The sequence below is a fragment of the Sinocyclocheilus grahami genome, unplaced genomic scaffold (genome assembly GCF_001515645.1).
Source record: "Sinocyclocheilus grahami isolate Dianchi unplaced genomic scaffold, SAMN03320097.WGS_v1.1 scaffold148.1, whole genome shotgun sequence".
NCBI classification, from domain to species: domain Eukaryota; kingdom Metazoa; phylum Chordata; class Actinopteri; order Cypriniformes; family Cyprinidae; genus Sinocyclocheilus; species Sinocyclocheilus grahami.
The window spans coordinates 501,685-520,055 of NW_015505327.1; the positions used below are offsets into that span (position 1 = coordinate 501,685).

Genomic DNA, 18,371 nt, shown 5'->3' on the forward strand with positions numbered 1-18,371 from the left:
AGAGACTGAGGGAACACAGACGGAGGACATTTATAGTGAAACTAATCCCTCTGAAGCATCTGGGGATTCCTCTCAACATTCAGAGATAATCACTGAAATGAACAAACCTGCTAGTCCTGTTGTAATTATGAGACGGTCACAAAGAACTAGGAAATTGCCTACCCATTTGAAAGATTATGAACTGAAGTAATATTGAATGTGAATTGAAGACTGAAAAAAAGTGGGGGGAACAAAGAAAAAAAATGTTATTGTAGTTATATATATATATTATTTATTTATTTATTTTTGTGGAGAGAAATAGCATTGTGATTTATGTAAGCTTGGGGGGAAAGGGATGTTGTAGAGCAGTGATCCTCAAATCTGGCTCGCGAGATCCACTTTCGTGCAGAGTTTAGCTCCAACCCTATAATCAAACAAACCTACCTGTGATTTTCTAATGATCCTGAAGACATTGATTAGAAAACTCAGATGTGTTTGATTAGGGTAGAGCTAAACTCTGCAGGAAAGTGGATCTCGCGAGCCAGATTTGAGGATCACTGTTGTAGTGACAATGAAGTGTCAGTTGTAGTGATGACCTGAAGAGGGCAGGCTAAAGCGGTGTTGGTATTTGCTTAAAAAGCAGCAGAGAAGAACTTGGTGTGAGTGTGTGTGTGTAAATTGACTCCACCTGTAATGTGAATGGGTGTACTGCTGGTTGATGCATTCCGCTGAGTAAATGCACTCTTGAACAGATCTCATGCCTCCTAAGTTATTACAATTAGCCTGAGCTCAGTAGATTATAAACAAATGTACAATATTTTCTGTAAGGAAGCACATACAGTATACAAGGAACTAACAGCCTTATTCTTCGGCATCAGCAAACTGGTTGTCCACTACAGCATAAATAAATCGGACCCATTCCAAAGACATTCAAAATGTTAAAAAATGTGTTAAAGGCAAACAACACATGAACATTCCATTTTGGTAGTGTTGGATACATGACTTTTCACAAAGGTAATCCTGTTTTTTTTTTTCCAACATTAATTTCAAGTTGTCATTGACTATCCCAAATGCAATTGATTTAACTAGTTTTTTTATTTTTCAAAATGATCCAATTATGTTGTAGAATTTTTTTCTTCTTCTTCTTTTGGACAGGGGTTTTGTTGACATTTTCTGTATCAATTAATTAGTTGTCATCCCTGTGCCAAACAACCCTGTCTCCCTTGTACGTTACTGTGATAGTGTATGACAATCTGTCATTGTCTAAATTAGCCTACGTTTTGTCATCATTAACAAACTTAAGTATTCAGATTTTTGAACTCACGGCGGCGACCTCGTTTGCGTCAAAACTATTGCTCGTAATTAGTGATACGATGGCGAATGAAGATGATGCTCTTGCGGCGGCCGTTCACTGTGGTCCAGTTTTCACTGTGGTAAAGCAAGTACTGGCTCTGAGTGAAACGATTAAGCTAATACGAGTTGAAACTGCTAAAGCAACCAGCGCCCTCGAATGGTCAAAGCAAACACCACATGATAAAGCGGTAATATGTAGGCTTTAAACGCTCTTCTTGCCATTGTTTTACTTTGCAGGGTGTTGTAAAGTCTCATTGAGAACAGGGACGCCTGGGTACTCTGAACTCAGACACTTTTAATATTGATGAATAGCATGAAGTGCAATTGGAGAATTATAACATTTAACCAGAGCTAAAGACAGTCACGAGGATTGAGAGACGCCAAAGGAAGTAATGTGACTTGCAAATGTTTAATAGATATAAATGCAACCTTTTTTTAGATATATTATGTTGGGTTATGTCACCTTTGTTATCCTATGACTGTATACGTTTGTTCAGTATAGTCTCGGTGTTAAAACAATACAGACTAAAGATAACCTGCAACCCAACAGAACAATAAACGTAAGTTAGGCCTAGCTCAGAAATATCAGCTCAATGTTTCACATTTCAATGTGTGTTTCACCGTTGCATTTAAGCTTCTTTGCTGTAATGAAAGCAAGGAACGGTAACCATATAAAGTATTAAGATCGTTATTCAAAGTATTAAGTAAAAATATGTCTTGTAGGCATCTGTGGCCTGTATTCCAGCTAGGTTATTTGTTTTAAAGACATTAACAGTTCCAACTATAGTGAACATACCTTGACCATGTATCTTTCTGCAAAAATATTTTAAAATAAACTGACATTAAAGACCATAACAGTTCCAACTATCCTAGTGAACATATCTTGACCATGTATCTTTCTACCTTTCAGCAAAAATAATAATCTTATGTAAATTGTAGGCTATAGCATGATATGACAATAGCAGGTGTTCATTGCTCCTGTTATTTGTGATATCCTTTGCTTTTCCATGTTTATCATGTTATTTTTTTTTTTAAATATATATATCCATTGTATCATGACGTATATGACTCTTGTTCTTTGCTTATGACACCTGTACATCACTTACGAGATTCATAAATGAAATTTTCATATTATATAAACCTCTCTTAATGTCTGCTGATTATTTGCATCAGTCTTGAATAGTGTCATGTACTGTATATACCAAACCCTTTAAGCCACATATGGAATTTTGTATTGTTTTATTTTAAAAGAAGATTGTTAATTTCTCATGTTCAAGTTCAGTATTCAGTAACATCTGACATGCAAAAGTAAATTCCTATATGCACATCTTGATCTAATTTAGATCTGAAACAGAAATAAGCCCACAGTCATAAGTATTGCTAAGGCATTTCAGATGAATCCAAAACAATTTTAGTATGGTATTGGACTGGTTAACTGGGCAGGTCTCCAAAACCTGTCAATGGATTACAAGCTTCCAATAAAACGGAAAGTTCGCCAAAAATTAAAACATTTGAATGAGATTTGAGAACTACTGAGAAGGTCAAGATTAACACACACATACAACTTTAATTTTGAACTGTTCCTCATAGGTTGACCTGTTGCTGTTTTAACCGTTATTTCTCCTTTTGTGCTCCTCAGAAGACCAAAGCTCATTCATTAGTAGGGTTTAGTTTTTTCCTCCTCCACTGGAATGGTATGAAAGTGAGTAAATCACGTAATTTTCATTTTTGTGTGAACTATTCCTTAAAGAACCTCACAAAATTCATATATTTTGTTTTTATTGTAAATGGCACCAGAGGCCCTTTTCAGAGAACGTTCCAGAAAAAAAAGTGCTTGCTTCATACTGTTCTTTTACTCACTGGTACACATTAAAAGGTGTTTTTATTTATAGGCTTCCTCTATCATTATTCAGCTTTATCGGTAGATCAAAGTTATGTACTCTTTGTTTACAATATTCAAATCAAAGTCCTCACTTATCTTACCTGGTCACGGGAGGCATGATCAATCTCCATGGCCAGAGACTGCGCTTTTGTCTGTGTGGCAAACAGGGTTTTGGCCTCATGGAGGCTCAGACTGAGAAGCTGACCATTTAGATCTTCATTCTGTTCCCTCAGTTTCTGGTTCTCCTGTGGTAGGAAATAGGGTAGAGTTACAATTTACCTCAAAAGATGATCAAAGAGTCGTCTTGCTTTTCCTTTTCCTTATTGTGGCCTTGTTAACTAAAACAAGAGAAGTTGGTAAGGCCAGCTTCTGCTGGCAAAAGAAAGCAGTAATTTGCAAATGATGATAATCTTGTTTGAGATGGTTATGCAATGACTGTAGATTAGAAAAATTACCAGATCTTCTTACAACAGACATAAGCCAAACTTAAAGAGGTCATATGATGTTGCTAAAAAGAATATTATTTTGTGTATTTGGTGTAATGAAATGTGTTTATGCGGTTTAAGGTTCAAAAAACAGCGTCACACACGGCGGGCTAGAGTGAGCGGCGGCCGGAGGCCTAGTGAGGAACGGACTCGATGAAGGAGCGGCCGGCAGGGCTTTCAGCAACCACATGTGATGACCCCGGGCTGGACTCCGCTTCGTCCACGGTGAAAGCCGATCCGGCGATCCACAGCACGAAGTTGATGTATTTCCTCAGCGACCAGCACGGATCAGCTCCAGGCATGACGAAGCGGATATCGTCCTCTTTTGGAAGACCAAACAAAGTAGTTTCGCTTTCACAACCATCGAAACACACATACAGTAACGCGTTACTGTAATTTGATTACTATTTTAGTAACGGAGTAATTTAGCGCGTTATAATTTTCTAAATAGTAATTAGAGTATAGTTACAAGCCGAGGTCTCTATACGTTACTGCCGCGTTACATTGCTGACCGAATGCAGTGTTTTATAATCTAGAGATTGTAAAAAGGATGTAGCACACGCACTGTCGAGTCAAGTGCCAGTGGATTAGTATGGCATACACTCCGTGCCAAAATCGACCGACCGATTGATCGAACGTCAAACCGAACGTCTTGAGCTTTGAGCGTCTTACACTGCGGGTGACCCACGTGACGACCTGACGTCCTGAACCTGAACTGAAATTAGCTGGTTTTAAACATGTAAAGAGACAGGGTGCTGTGTAAAGACTATAAATGGACTTTACAGGCAATACATATAGATATTGTTCACCTAAAGCAACAGTAAAATCTTTTTTTTCTGAATCTTGTGCTTGAGTATGTTTTTTACTTTCAAAGAGCAGACATACTATATGTTTTTATTGTTTATAGTATTATACAATGTTCACAGAAAGGTGTTAAACATAACATAATCAAACAATTAAATAATTTAATTTTGCAACAAAGGTTACAATTCCAAAAATTCACATACTGTCATATTGAGAACATTAATGTCAGGAATATTACACCACATACTATACAGCAATTGAAAAAAAAAAGTTGTCTGCCAAAAATGATAAATATTGGGAGTTGTCATTACATGTACATGTTTAAAAACACTAATAAAATATTTATTAGTTATTAGTTCAATATTAAAATAGTTCAACATAAATTAACCTATTTTAGTTAATATCTAATTTGATGTTTAACATTACAATTCCAGGAGTCTTTACAGTGGACAGTTGCTCTTACATTTAAGGTAAAAACTTTTCAATATGTTCTCATGAACTGCTAGAATCTGTGAGTAGATGTTTAATGAGGTTATAAAATATAAACATGTTCAATTTTCATAGGAGCTGATTTGTGCATGAAACCTTGATTGAAATAAAGAACATCACTTTTGTTTGCATTTACAGAGATGTCTATTGATCAAAGATGAATATATCCTCCTGAGACCCAGACTGATGTCTGATCTACTGTAAAGTAGACATACACACACACACATATAAATGGTCAGCATATTTTATGTAATATATTTGATTTTTATATTTAGGCTGAAACAAAGCAGATAGGATAACTCTTGAATGGATCAGCCGTCGGAACGAATCGCTTGAACAAATGACTCAAATGTTCACTCATTAACACAGTCACTTGCTGCCACCTACTGGCGGTTTACGCTTTACTTTTAAAATGTAATTTACTTTTGTATGCTGCATATCAAATTTGGACTATTTTGAAGGACACAACTAAAGTAAAAGAGCTTACATTAAGGTAAGAAAAACACAAACGTGTTACAGCGTGTCTTCACACATAAATAACACGTTGGGAACACAATCGGTTACTTGCACTGCCACCGGTCGCCATTGGAACGCGTTAACAACACGTAAGCATATGTAGGAACGTGTTACAAATGATTTTATGCAAATTGTCAATTATTTTGTTTTGGCTCATTGTTTGTATGTGGAAGACATGAAAATCAACGAACCTTAAATACAAAGTTTAGTCTGTTCAAAGAATTTACAGATTTAGCTGATTAGGCCTAAATGATAATAATAATTTAGTAATTTTAAGATTCAGTAAGTATTGATATTTCTCTTTAGTCTTTGAAAATAAAAGATCATGCTTATATTTTATCCACTTTTATTAGTTATTTGTTATTTGTTTGATATTTATATATGTATGTATGTATATATATATATATGTATATATATATGTATGTATATATATATATATATATATATATATATGTATGTATATGTATGGCGATAATACCGCATACCGCGCTATTGAGCCACTCAAAATTACCGCAAGGGAAATTCCCTCACAGCGACAGCCCTAGTGAACGCAATAGATTGTACTTCGGAGTTCGACTATTTAAATCGAGTTGTGTTACTTTTTATATATTTGGTTGGCTTATTTTATTTTGATAATGATGTCAAGTGCTTGAACTGATGTGTGCATGCAATTGAGGTGCCTGCGCGATCACTTGAATTTGTTCCGTATGACAGCAGAAACAAAGATAAGTCTGAGACATCATTATGAAACTATAAAGGGTCTACTTTTATTTGTGTACAGCCACAATAACAAAACACTATGCTTTTCAAAATAAAGAAAACAAACAGATGTCGCTTTCTGCCGTAGCCTATTGATTTCCTTTCCGAACTTGTTGAGCATTAGAAAAATGGACAGAAAGGGGCATATAGAACTTGTCGCAGTTTTTCTTTCGTTTTGTTAATCTGTGAATTATTTAGGCTTAGTCAAGTATATTTCGTGAAAAGTGCTATTTATTTATTTTATATAGGCCTAGCCTATGTGATTTTATTCAGTTTTATATAATTGCTTATATTTTTGTTATTTTATTTCAGCTTTTTTTTATTAACAGAAATGTTTTTAATAGTTTTAATTAACTTTAATAACCCTACCTAAATGGCAAAACTTCCACAGAACTGCAGTAGGCCTACACTTTCAATTTCCCTGCTGTTTCAAGCCACACATATTACAAATAATTAATTTAATGCCGGTCTGGGACAACATTTCAGCCAGGCCGGGAGTCTCATCCAGGTCACCATATTTACATTACTTTTAAGAATAATGAAAGAAATGTTGGCAAAATGAGAACAATGTAGAACAATGTGCCTTGTGTGTAAATAAAATTTATTTATCAGTTTTATTTTGATAAACATGACATAATACGCTATAGCATTCATATTTAAAAGTGTAACCCTATTAAAGCACGACGTGAAATACAGTAATGCGTTACTTACTAAGTAATGGGTTACTGCCCAACACTGATCGTATGTGAATGGAGTTTTGTATTGGTGAGGAGTGTTTATTTTTCTTTAAGGCTGAAGCATCAGTGGAGTGCAGGAAATGAAAAATTAGAGCGGTATGAAAACAGAAAGCTTTGAGAAAAATAGCTCTGACTCTGCTGTGGGCAAGAGGTGATATTGATGATATTTAGTATAATAGCACTTCTGTGGTATTGTGTAGTTATCCCCTTCTTTTGACAGGAACATGGAACTAAAAAATCTACCACCTACAAAAAAGTGTGGCTATATTAGATGTTAAATGAGAAGACTCCTTGTGAATGAACTCATTAGTGGTTAATTAAATTACATTAAATCTGCACAGGGATTACAGTTTACCATCAGACTCGGACAGAGTTGTGCCCGAGCGGACACAAGCTGCTGGAGGTCAAAGGGCATGTCCTTGGAAACGCTCCTCTGCATATACACAGAGTAAACAAGATTAAATAAGAAAATTTAAAAAATAGTTTATTTTGGTATCACTGTTTCCTGGTGCTTTCCTTGCTTTTTAAAACAAAAAGTGGAGACTGTCTGAATTACATTTACAGCCTTTACTGGAGGAAATATACTGTTCCAGTTATAATCACATCCAGTTCCAAGAGGTTAAAAAGCAATAACATTTATAAAGAAAGTAAGAAAGAAATTCGTTAAATGTTTTTAAATGAAAATAATTCATAAAATAATTTGCACTCATTCTGTTTCTCAGAGATCTGACTACACAAAACTACCATAGCCAATGCCATAGGAAATAGACCTGCTAAAAGATCAAGTTACCAGTTTTCCAGCTCTCTCACCTGTTTTAGTCTCTTGACCTCCTGTTCCAGCTCACTCTCACGTGTTCGAGTGCTGTATTCTGATAGGCTAATGGAAGATCTGCGGCCATGCCCCATTCTTTCTGCCTCCAGCTTGTATATTTGGAGGTGCTCCAGTTCTCGCCGAAGGTCCTCAATTAGCTGAACATAAATAAAAGAGAAAACTAAAAAAATAAGAAAAAGCACTAGGCTACTAAACTGATAACATTACTATTTTATATGGGACAGTCAAGTACATGATTGCTACATAGCCTTTAGGCAGAATACAACATAAAGGTATAGCTCTGGACTAAATTAATATATTAATTTCAATATACTAGTGAATAGTCTTCTCTATGTTTGTGTAACAACTTCTCAGTGTTTGACTTGTATGTGTGCATGTTTAGGCTATGTTCAGTTGTGGTTTTAAAGCACACAATTATGTGTACTGAGGGGAGGCCAAATAAAGCTGCCCAATGCTCTGCCACCCTTTTTCTATCTGTAAATATGTTTGGGTGACTACATACATCTTAAAACAATTGGCACACAAGTAGACAACCTTAGCTTTTGACAGCTTGCTGAATAATTCAACTGTTTACTTTGTTGCCATTTCTGAAATTAACTGTAAAATGTTGCCCACTGGAAACTTTAGCATATGGTCTTACCTCCTGCATGGTATCTCTTTCTCTCTGAAAGTCATTTCTGTTCTGTCGTAGCTTGTCCATCATCTTCTTGTACACATCCATCTCATCCTTCAACCGCAGGCTTGTATCCTCTAGCTTATCTGTCATCCACTGTCTCTCCTTCATATACACAAACAAAACATTTATGCATAGTCAATTAGGTCAATTGCTGGTCATTTATTTATCTATAAATTCACTATTGGGTAAATTTTTGTGACCCAATATTTAAAAATAAGTTTGATGTCATAATATTTTATTAAACCAGATGCCATCAAAGCCTTGTTTTTTTTTCAGCTATGAGCACTTTTGGTTCTATGGATGTTTAGAAAACACTTTTCACACACTATACTACTTTCATAATCATATGTTCATGTAATTTTTTTTTCAGTTGGCAAAACCTTACAATCTTAGACTGGTCGAATTTAAACCATCATTTGCTTTTTTTTTTTAAAGAATATTTTATCATATTCATCGATCCTCCACAAAAACACAGACCGCCTCTGAAAATGACAAGATAGCTTTCATCAGTTTGAAAGAATAAGAACTCCCAGATAGCTTTGCAATACTAACAGGTGTTAGGAACTAATTTTGTTCAAAACATTTAAACAAACAGTACCATTACAAGCATTAACACATCCTCATTTGCATCTCCTTCAGCCTAAATCTCATTTTCTCTTTAAACTTTAAGTCAGTTTATGTATAATAAAAATATCCTACCTCATCCAGTTTCTCTGTCTGAGCTTTCAGTCTGTTCATGTTTATTGCCATCTCTCCATTTTCCTCCTCTAGCTGGTATACTCTGCCAGTGGGAAAAAATAAAATAAAAACAAGCCATTCATCATACTCTAGCAATAAACCTTCACTGCTCTATAGCCGCACTGCTCTATAGCCCTAGGAATCAAAATCTCTAGATGAAGACTTCTGGATAAAATGTAATGGTTCCTTCAGTGGCTCAGATGTGTCACTCTTCTGTCTAACACCCTCATGAAGGACCCACTGAGATTGCTTTATAATTGAAGTGCATTAACACTGGAAAAACTCCCAGGAAGAGGAAAAAAATAGTGGGACAATGGAGTATAAAACCTCAGAATAAAATTAAAAGCATTATAGTATTTACTGCATGACAAAAATAATAGTATTATTAGTATTTTTGCCCTGTTTTCCAATAAAAAAAAAAACATTTAAACATCCAAAATACACCAAGACTTAATTCTAATTAAAATTGGTTTTCAAAACACACAATTAAGTTTATTTTTCTTATCCCACAGGCAAATAAATGTAAATTTTTAGTTAGTTTTTATTTTCCCTGTTTAGTTAGATTTATGAAAAAGTATCTTGTTTTAAAGATGTTTGGATAATTTTACTGGAAAACAAAAAGCAAAAATGCAGTTCTGGTCTTGGGATGTGCCAACCGATTTGTGAGCAGCTCTATCTGTGTGTTTTTGTCTTTCTCCAGTCGGCTGTAGGCCTCTCTGTGTCTCCTGAGCTCCTCTTCCATCACGTTCTCCGCTCTGGCCTCCTGGTCTTTTAGCTGCTCCTCCAACTCGTGAATCCTGTTGAAGCACAGTCCACATCATCATCATGATTTTTTTGTCAGTAATGCTGAGACCCACTTTGGCCTTTTAGCATTTAGCAAATGCAAAACGTTTGTTAGGACTATTTTCATGGAAGGTTTTGCTAGTGGAAAGAATCTGCTCTTTAAAGAGACATGCAAATGCATGTGCATATAGAACACAATTCCAATTAAATGAACTTTGTCTGCAGAGTGGGTGGTTGGACTCTGAGTAGCCATTTACCTGTGAACCAACTGTATATTTTCCTGTTTCAGCTTCGACTTGACATCCCCATTCATCAGAATCTCATTTTCCAGCTCTGTCACTTTCTTGTTCAAGTAACTCACCTGTAACAAAGTAACAATATATGCAAATCTTACAGTAAGCATAACCCTTGATCTGCACATCCAAAAAATAAAAAAGTTTTGCAACAACAATGCAGGTTAAAGGTTTGAAAAGTGTTTATGTGTACAAACCTATAGTGATCCTGATTCAAATAAACAGAAACAAAAAAAACAAAAAAAAATTTTTTCAACTATGAGCACGTTTGGCCATGTGGATATTTAAAATAAACACACTAAAAAGGTCCAACAGTGGACATGTATTGCAGCTGAATTCTGTAATTTTTATGAAACATCATAATCCATGATTTCCACCACAATGCTACTTCCATCGTATCTTGAATGATGTACTTATGTTCGTGTATGGAATTTTGTAGTAAAAATTATATTTTAATTGTGGTGTTAATAGTCCCCAAATTTTATATATATATATATATATATATATATATATATATATATATATATATATATATATATATACACACACACACATCATAGAAACAATTTTCTGAAGATGTTTTATATTTCAAGATTGAAAGTATGTCTGGAAAACAGTTCGATGAACTGTTTTTAAAGTTTTTAAAGATAAATTAAAACCAACCCTTGGGACATAATAATGCACACCCAGATACAGATAAAATCCAATTTAAGTCATCAGCATCACCTGAACCCATTTGACCTCCTGCATTAAGAAGCTTACATCTACAGATGTGATTTCCTGAGCGCCGGTCAGGACTAAGCGTGTGTTTTAAAAGACACTCCAAAGACAGTCAGCATTGCTGATGCAGTCTTCACAGGGCTGTGTTCAGGAAGGAAGTGATTGTGCTGTGAGGGGATTTTTACCTTCTCAGTAATGTCTATTTCACAGGAGTCAATGCTGTCATGGAACAAATCCTCTGTGCTGCCGTTAATACTGCTGAGGTTACTGTTGTGGAGCAGCTGCCTGTTGGACCCAAATACACACATAAACAAGATAAGTGAGTAATAAAAATATAATGCATCACCATAACATTACAATTACATTATATTTTGTTTCATCCCATACTGCACCAGTTAATTTTTTGCACCCTCAGCATTCAGATCCCATGCTGACAGCTATATTTTGCAAGAGGAACGTCCCACTTACCTATCTGCTCAGACCTATGGATGGATTGGACTACACTGCAGCATCAATACTACTACAAACTACACTACCCATGCTGCATCACTGCAGCAGACCACTCTTCCATTCCATTAATCTATATTCCATGCCTGAGCATCTTTAGGAGCACTTCAGTGACGAGGGAGAGAAGGGACTGACCAGTACAGGCATCGTGAGAGCTGATGTAGTGTCCGATCCAGTCGACCCACCCACACAGAACCAAACAGCACTCATCTAAAAGACAAAAGCGCATGCGCCGGCACACACACTATTCTCTTAGTCTTATCCCAATTGCATTAGCCTCTGAGAGCCGTAATCTTGCATGTACACAAATTCACATTCACATAACTCTTCTGCAGAGTCAGGTCTTGGTTGTCACTTTGTTTTATTGCTGCGTGTCATTCTCATTAAAGCAATTACTTCACACATGAGAATCCATTATACAAATTACACACATTGGATTCTCTCTGTGGTTCTGCTTCCTCCCTCTCTCTTACACTCAGGTCAGCTGTGGCAGGCCACTTTCATCTTGTCACTTTGATTTAGAGTAGGAGACTGGTTGTCAAAGGGACAAGAAAAACCGCCATTCACCCACACAATTTTTACCACCCAGCGTTTACACTCCCACACAACATTTGATTAGATTCTTGCAATTAAACACAAAGGGAACTGTCTATAGCAGTGATTCCCAACCAGGGGTATCCATACCCTAGGGATTTCTTGAAAAGATTTTTAAACAAAGTGTGTAAGTTGTGTAAGTGTTTTGTAATTGTATGTGGATGATACTTCTAACAGAGTATTCTGTTTTGAGAGGCTAAGATATGAGAAGCTAATTACAAGCCCTCTCAAACGAAAAAGAAAAGTAAACTCACTGGAAATCCTTGAAATTGGCAGGGATGAAGAAAAGAAGAAAAACATATCCAAAGCCTCAGAAGAGTTTGGCTGTTTGTTCATGCGTGAATGTGGATGTGAGTGAGAATGATTCAAAATACAGAATGTATTTGAGTCAGATAAACAGAATCATTAGTGGTGCAGAGAGACTGCAGCAAGATATCAGAGCTCCTCCACCTCAGTTGTGCTCTCATATACTCACATTAACTCCTTAAGGAACACATTGCCTCTATTACACTGTCACTTTAATTTTGTCTATTGTAGCCCTCAGGAAGACAATGAAGAACTGATAACCCCTAATCCTCCCAAAGCACCTCTAACATGGATTCCAAGCCACTAAAAGCTTATTTCCCAGATGTGAGGGGTAACTCCTTTTACATTACTGAAGAGAAACTAGACAAGTCAATAACCACTTAACCCTTATTTCAAAGATTTAACTCTAAAAAGTCTTCCTGAAGATGAGCTTACACCCAGTAAAAAGTATTTTATAACTTTATCTTTCATAACAGATGTAAATTGTAGCCTCTGCAGTACCTGTTGGTTTTGAGATTTTTCAGCCTGTTCTCCAGGTCATTGAGCAGACTGACCCTTTTACAACACTGAGAGCAAAACACATCCATCTGGTTACCAGCATGGCGCACCTTCCGAGGACTCTGACCAGCACTGGAGGAAACAGGGAGAGGGAGGGAGAGAGACTAAGTCAAACACATTTATGGCACATCAAATGAGCATTCTGAAAACATTCAATAAACAATATAAGCAGAATGTAGAAAAAATACTATACAATCGTGAAAATTAAAGAAACTAAAATAAAAAGTGATAGTCTGATAAAAAAAAGCCAAGTCTGATAAAAAAAAAAGCCCCCCCCAAAGAAGCGTCATGCCTATTCAAACATGCCTCAACAGTTATTTGAGCCAAGTAGATTATATATGCAACTTCCAAAGAAAAATATTTGGATAGAGAAGACTGGGGGATGGTGGTAACACTGAGTTGTAGCACCATCAGTTTGAGCACTAGAAGTTAGGTACAAGGATGCAATCGTTATAATACATGACCACCATCCTTTGAGGGTGGTAGTAGATTGTGTACAAATATAAATCATTTACATGGTGAAAAAACTTTCGGGCTAGAAATATCAACATTTCACTTATGGGTTATTATACCAAGTCTGATAAAAAAAATGCCCCCCCCAAAGAAGCGTCATGCCTATTCAAACATGCCTCAACAGTTATTTGAGCCAAGTAGATTATATGTGCAACTTCCAAAGAAAAATATTTGGATAGAGAAGACTGGGGGATGGTGGTAACACTGAGTTGTAGCACCATCAGTTTGAGCACTAGAAGTTAGGTACAAGGATGCAATCATTATAATACATGACCACCATCCTTTGAGGGTGGTAGTAGATTGTGTACAAATATAAATCATTTACATGGTGAAAAAACTTTCGGGCTAGAAATATCAACATTTCACTTATGGGTTATTATAATATGATTTACAATCAGATATGCATATTAGATGACAGAACATGTATCATATGAAGCAGATTATTTAGTTTAATTTGATTTATACTACAAATCAACATCTTCCTCTTAAAGGGGTCATATGATGTTGCTAAAAAGAACATTATTTTGTGTATTTGGTGTAATGAAATGTGTTTATGTGGTTTAAAGTTTAAAAAACACATTATTTTCCACATACTGTACATTATTGTTTCTCCTCCATGCCCCGCCTTTCTGAAATGCGTCGATTTTTACAAAGCTAATCAGTCTGAAAAGCAAGGTGTGCACTGATTGGCCAGCTATCCAGTGCGTTGTGATTGGCTGAATACTTCAAGCGTGTGACAGAAATGTTACACCCCTTACCATATTGTGATGCCCTGTCCGGCCAGAGCAACGAGACAAAAACATTAAAACCCATTATAAACTAGGCATTTGTTGCATCCAGTGGGGACATAATTAATGATTATAATGACTTATACTGTCTTTTTACGCGTTGTGTTGCATCGCGCCGCGTAAACAAAAAAACATGTCTGCATTTGTGATTGGAGAAATGACAAACAACAAGTGGGGTTTGAATCATCAGTGGAAAATTCTTTAAATATAAAAAACGTACTTACAGTCTGTGAGTCAGAACAGCCGGCATTGTAGTCTACTCTACCAGGATCAGGAAACAGTCCTCCATAAAATGCGCTGGACACATCTGAATATTTGGGTTGAACTGTTCTGGAACAGTGTTGTAAATACAACTTAACCACTGATTTCTAGTCGGCCTAGAGTGAGCGGAGGCCAGCTTGAGTGAGCGGCGGCAGGCGGGCTTGAGAAAGGCGTGGCCGGCAGATTTGACGAAGGAGCGTCCGGCGAGCTTGCGGCAACCACATGTGACGACCCCGGACTGGAATCCGCTTTGTCCACGGTGAAAGCCGATCCGGCGATCGACATCGCGTTGATGTATTTCCTCAGCGACCAGCACGGATCAGCTCCAGGCATGACGAAGCGGATATCATCCTATTTTTGAAGCCAACCAAAGTAGTTTCGCTTTCACAATGAAACACACAGTGCCTTCACGACATGGCGGCGGCAACAACAATACTACAGCGAGAATAAAAGTTACGCCTTCTTTCTTTGCGTGAACATTTGGGCGGCGTTATGCAAATCTTCCCACATCGTGACGTAGACATGTGGGAGCATGTTAGAACGAGCCGTTTTAGGCAGGCGTGGTTGACTCAACTTTTATAAAGAATATCTCTTTGGATTTGAGACTTTATTCTTTGCAACTTAGCAGATCTTCTTTATGCACCAAGAGCTTGTAACACTCCAAAGAGAAAGGAAAATTTGAAATCGCATCATATGACCCCTTTAAAAAAAATAGACATATAATGGCTGAGCAGACAGGAGGGGTAAAATGTTTCCTTTTTTATATTTTTAATTAAAATACTGAAAATAGAAGGTAGTGGTTTTGGGGGACAGGTAAAAATTTTTAGAACAAGTAAATTTGATTAAAAAATTAAATGCACAAAAGTTGTTTTCAGCATTTTGGATAGTGTGTCAGAACTAAAAAGAACCAATACACTGTATCCCTTGTGAGTGAAAAAGTTTCTCACAGTCAGACAGCTCCATCCACTAATACAGTCACTAATATATACATGCTGAAAGAAATCTTGTGTAATGAAGGCAGATGTCTGGACTTCTTAACTAATCATCCTTTCATTTTAAAGTAAATCCCTTTGAAAACAGGCTTTGGGGCAGGGGAGAGACAGTACTGCTGTAGTTAGATGTAAAAAAAAAATAATTCAGTAAATAATAATAATAAAAATTAGGAATACACACACGGACATTCAAAAAACAACACACCTGGAGGAAACAGAAGAGCCCAGATCTGAACATCCATTAAAGCGGATCTCATCGTCTGGACAGGGGCTGCTTGGAGTGTAGTCTCCATCCTCTCCTTCTCCATAGTCCTCAAACTGCTCCTCATTTAATGAGGCAGATGAACGTGTAGAATTATCAGAAGTCTCGGAGCGATTATACATCTGACCACACCTTGAGGAATGAGAGAAGAAATGGAAATTTAAAAAGCATTTATTTTTTGTGCACTTTTCTGTAGACTTAATATCAGTGAAAGCAATTATTATTAAATTCATTAATTAATTTGCAAATCCATAAATTCAGCCTTATGTATACAAGAAAACATGATAAAATCACGTACGTTTCTCCTGGAAGGCAAAGCCCAATCCCTTCCTCTTTTTCTCCAGTTCTCCCTCCATCCGATATCTCTGACGACAGAGCACTGTCTACTGCACTGTCTCTGTCTGACTCTCGCTCCACCCCTCTGCCTTCCTCACCCTCCTCATCCTCGAGCATGGACATGATAACTGGTGGCCTGACCTGTCCTGACTGTACTGTCAAAAGCAAAAGAGATTAAACTGTTAGAACAGTCACACAACACCCAACTTAATTTACATAAGAATAGAAACAATTATGAAAATATCATGAATGCATGGATGTCTGACAGGGATAAAATCTCTGGAGTGACAACTGTATTTATCTATGATAACCCTAGCCATATTTTGGTGCCTCACAAGCAGTGAATATGGATATCAACAGTTCACCCATTTGATATGTTAGTGATATTAGTGACTGGAGACAATTTAGCGTCAAAGAAAGAAAAAATATTTTTAAAAATCTAGTATTAAATATGTAAATATTACTTCTATTCATATTGGTTTAATTCTGTTTTGAAAAACTTTTATACCATTTATACTATATAAATGTAACTAAAAACTGTATGAGGCGTACACTTCAAGTAAAAATCATAATCATAATTATATTCCAAAAAGTTTTTAAATATATTATTCAAGGGTTTATGAATTTACAAATCATTATGTTTACATTATTATGCTTTAGAAAATGATTGACCTTTATACAGTCATGTGGTTAATAAGTCACAGGCCTAATCTAAATCAATTTTATGTTTTGTGTTTTTTGTTTTTGGAACACATGACTTTGACTTGATTTTGCAACATTTTTATAAGAAATAAAAATAAAAGAATATGCCATACTTTATATGGTTTTCTTTTTTTAAGTGTCATTCTTTTAATGAGGCTGTTATATTCATTGTGATATCAGAAAAGTTGTGTCACCATTCACTGAATAACAAATAAAGAAAATACAACAAAGAAATAGAAGGAAGTAAACTGCTCGTAATATGTCTTGGCATGAAAACAACAAAAACAAGCTGCATGGCTAAAATTGGGCCGGCACCAATGTTCCTTCTATGCAGAAGAATGGACAGAACTGCAAAAGCATAATCTCTTCCCAATTTTTAATCAATCACACACACACTGCTTCTGTGGTTTACCAAACTGGCTCTACAACTAACAGTCACTTCTGTAAATTGAGCACACAGCAGGTGGGTGTGCGTGTGTGAGAAAGAAAAAAGGGCTCTTTAGTATTCTGTTGTGCAGAACATGAGGGGGCAGGGATACAAAATGCCAGTGTGTGGTCAGGCTGCTTGAACAGTGAGTGGTCCTACATACACAGAAGCAGTGAGCATGCACACACACACACACACACACTTTTCTTTGTGTGGCATAGGGGAAAATCAAAACAGGTCACAAAATGTATAGGTAATTATGTGCTCTTGTATTTGTGAATAGATCTCCTCCTCCACATAACAGCAGGGTATGAGTATGTGTACCTACTGTATGTTTGAGCACCTTATTATGAATGCACACAACTCGCCGCAACTTGAAACATGACATTCAAAGCCCTGCAGGAAGCTCTTACACAAATCCACTCTAAATGCTAGAAAGTGATCTGTACATGCACAGACTGAATGCTTTATTATGCATGTGTGAAACGCACAAAAGGCGATCGCATTTCACACTGCAATGCCCCTTTAGAATAATATTACATAATGGTCTCCAAAATAATTTTAACATTCAGAAAAAAAAGTGTATTTTTCAGATGTTGAAAACACTTCTGAGTTGCAAGCATTATGTAATCCTTTACTCAGACAATATGCCATACAAGAAACTGAAAAGGCATACTGTCTGAAAACATGTTCTTTGTGAACCTCTGAGACCTGACATGACTATACAAAAAAATAACAATTGAGTTTATGACGTAGATTTATGTTAAAGTTTCTGCTGATTTATTTGATCAACTGAAAACAGTTGGTAAACATACCATGATGGCACTTCAAATAAGCATGTCAGGGTATCAGGAAAAAAGTGATCAGAAGTATCTCTCTTGATGTGTGTCACGAATCCGGTCTATAAACTTCCATTCACTCACCACCAGAGGTCCCCCGCTCTCCACATGGACTCTCACACTACTAGGGATGGGTATTGTTAAGGTTTTAACGGTATTACTACTCTTACCGATACTGCTTATCGATTCGGTACTTTAACGGTATTCTTATCGGTACTTTTTGTTTTATATATATATATA

General features: G+C 36.4%; 1 protein-coding gene across 1 annotated transcript in view; it reads right to left on the reverse strand.

Moving 5' to 3' along the window:
• Nucleotides 1-1,328: 1,328 nt before the first annotated feature.
• The window catches only part of rab11fip4b (RAB11 family interacting protein 4 (class II) b), a 28,344-nt gene continuing 11,301 nt past the window's right edge, over nucleotides 1,329-18,371 (reverse strand). Inside the window, exons 2-12 of the mRNA XM_016281246.1 lie at nucleotides 16,126-16,318; nucleotides 15,771-15,959; nucleotides 12,955-13,083; nucleotides 11,232-11,331; nucleotides 10,291-10,394; nucleotides 9,907-10,047; nucleotides 9,212-9,293; nucleotides 8,477-8,614; nucleotides 7,815-7,973; nucleotides 3,316-3,459; nucleotides 1,329-1,430 (exon numbers count right to left, since the gene is read on the reverse strand). Coding sequence (XP_016136732.1) covers nucleotides 1,329-1,430; nucleotides 3,316-3,459; nucleotides 7,815-7,973; nucleotides 8,477-8,614; nucleotides 9,212-9,293; nucleotides 9,907-10,047; nucleotides 10,291-10,394; nucleotides 11,232-11,331; nucleotides 12,955-13,083; nucleotides 15,771-15,959; nucleotides 16,126-16,318 — 1,481 coding nt within the window. The remainder of the gene's footprint in view (nucleotides 1,431-3,315; nucleotides 3,460-7,814; nucleotides 7,974-8,476; nucleotides 8,615-9,211; nucleotides 9,294-9,906; nucleotides 10,048-10,290; nucleotides 10,395-11,231; nucleotides 11,332-12,954; nucleotides 13,084-15,770; nucleotides 15,960-16,125; nucleotides 16,319-18,371) is intronic.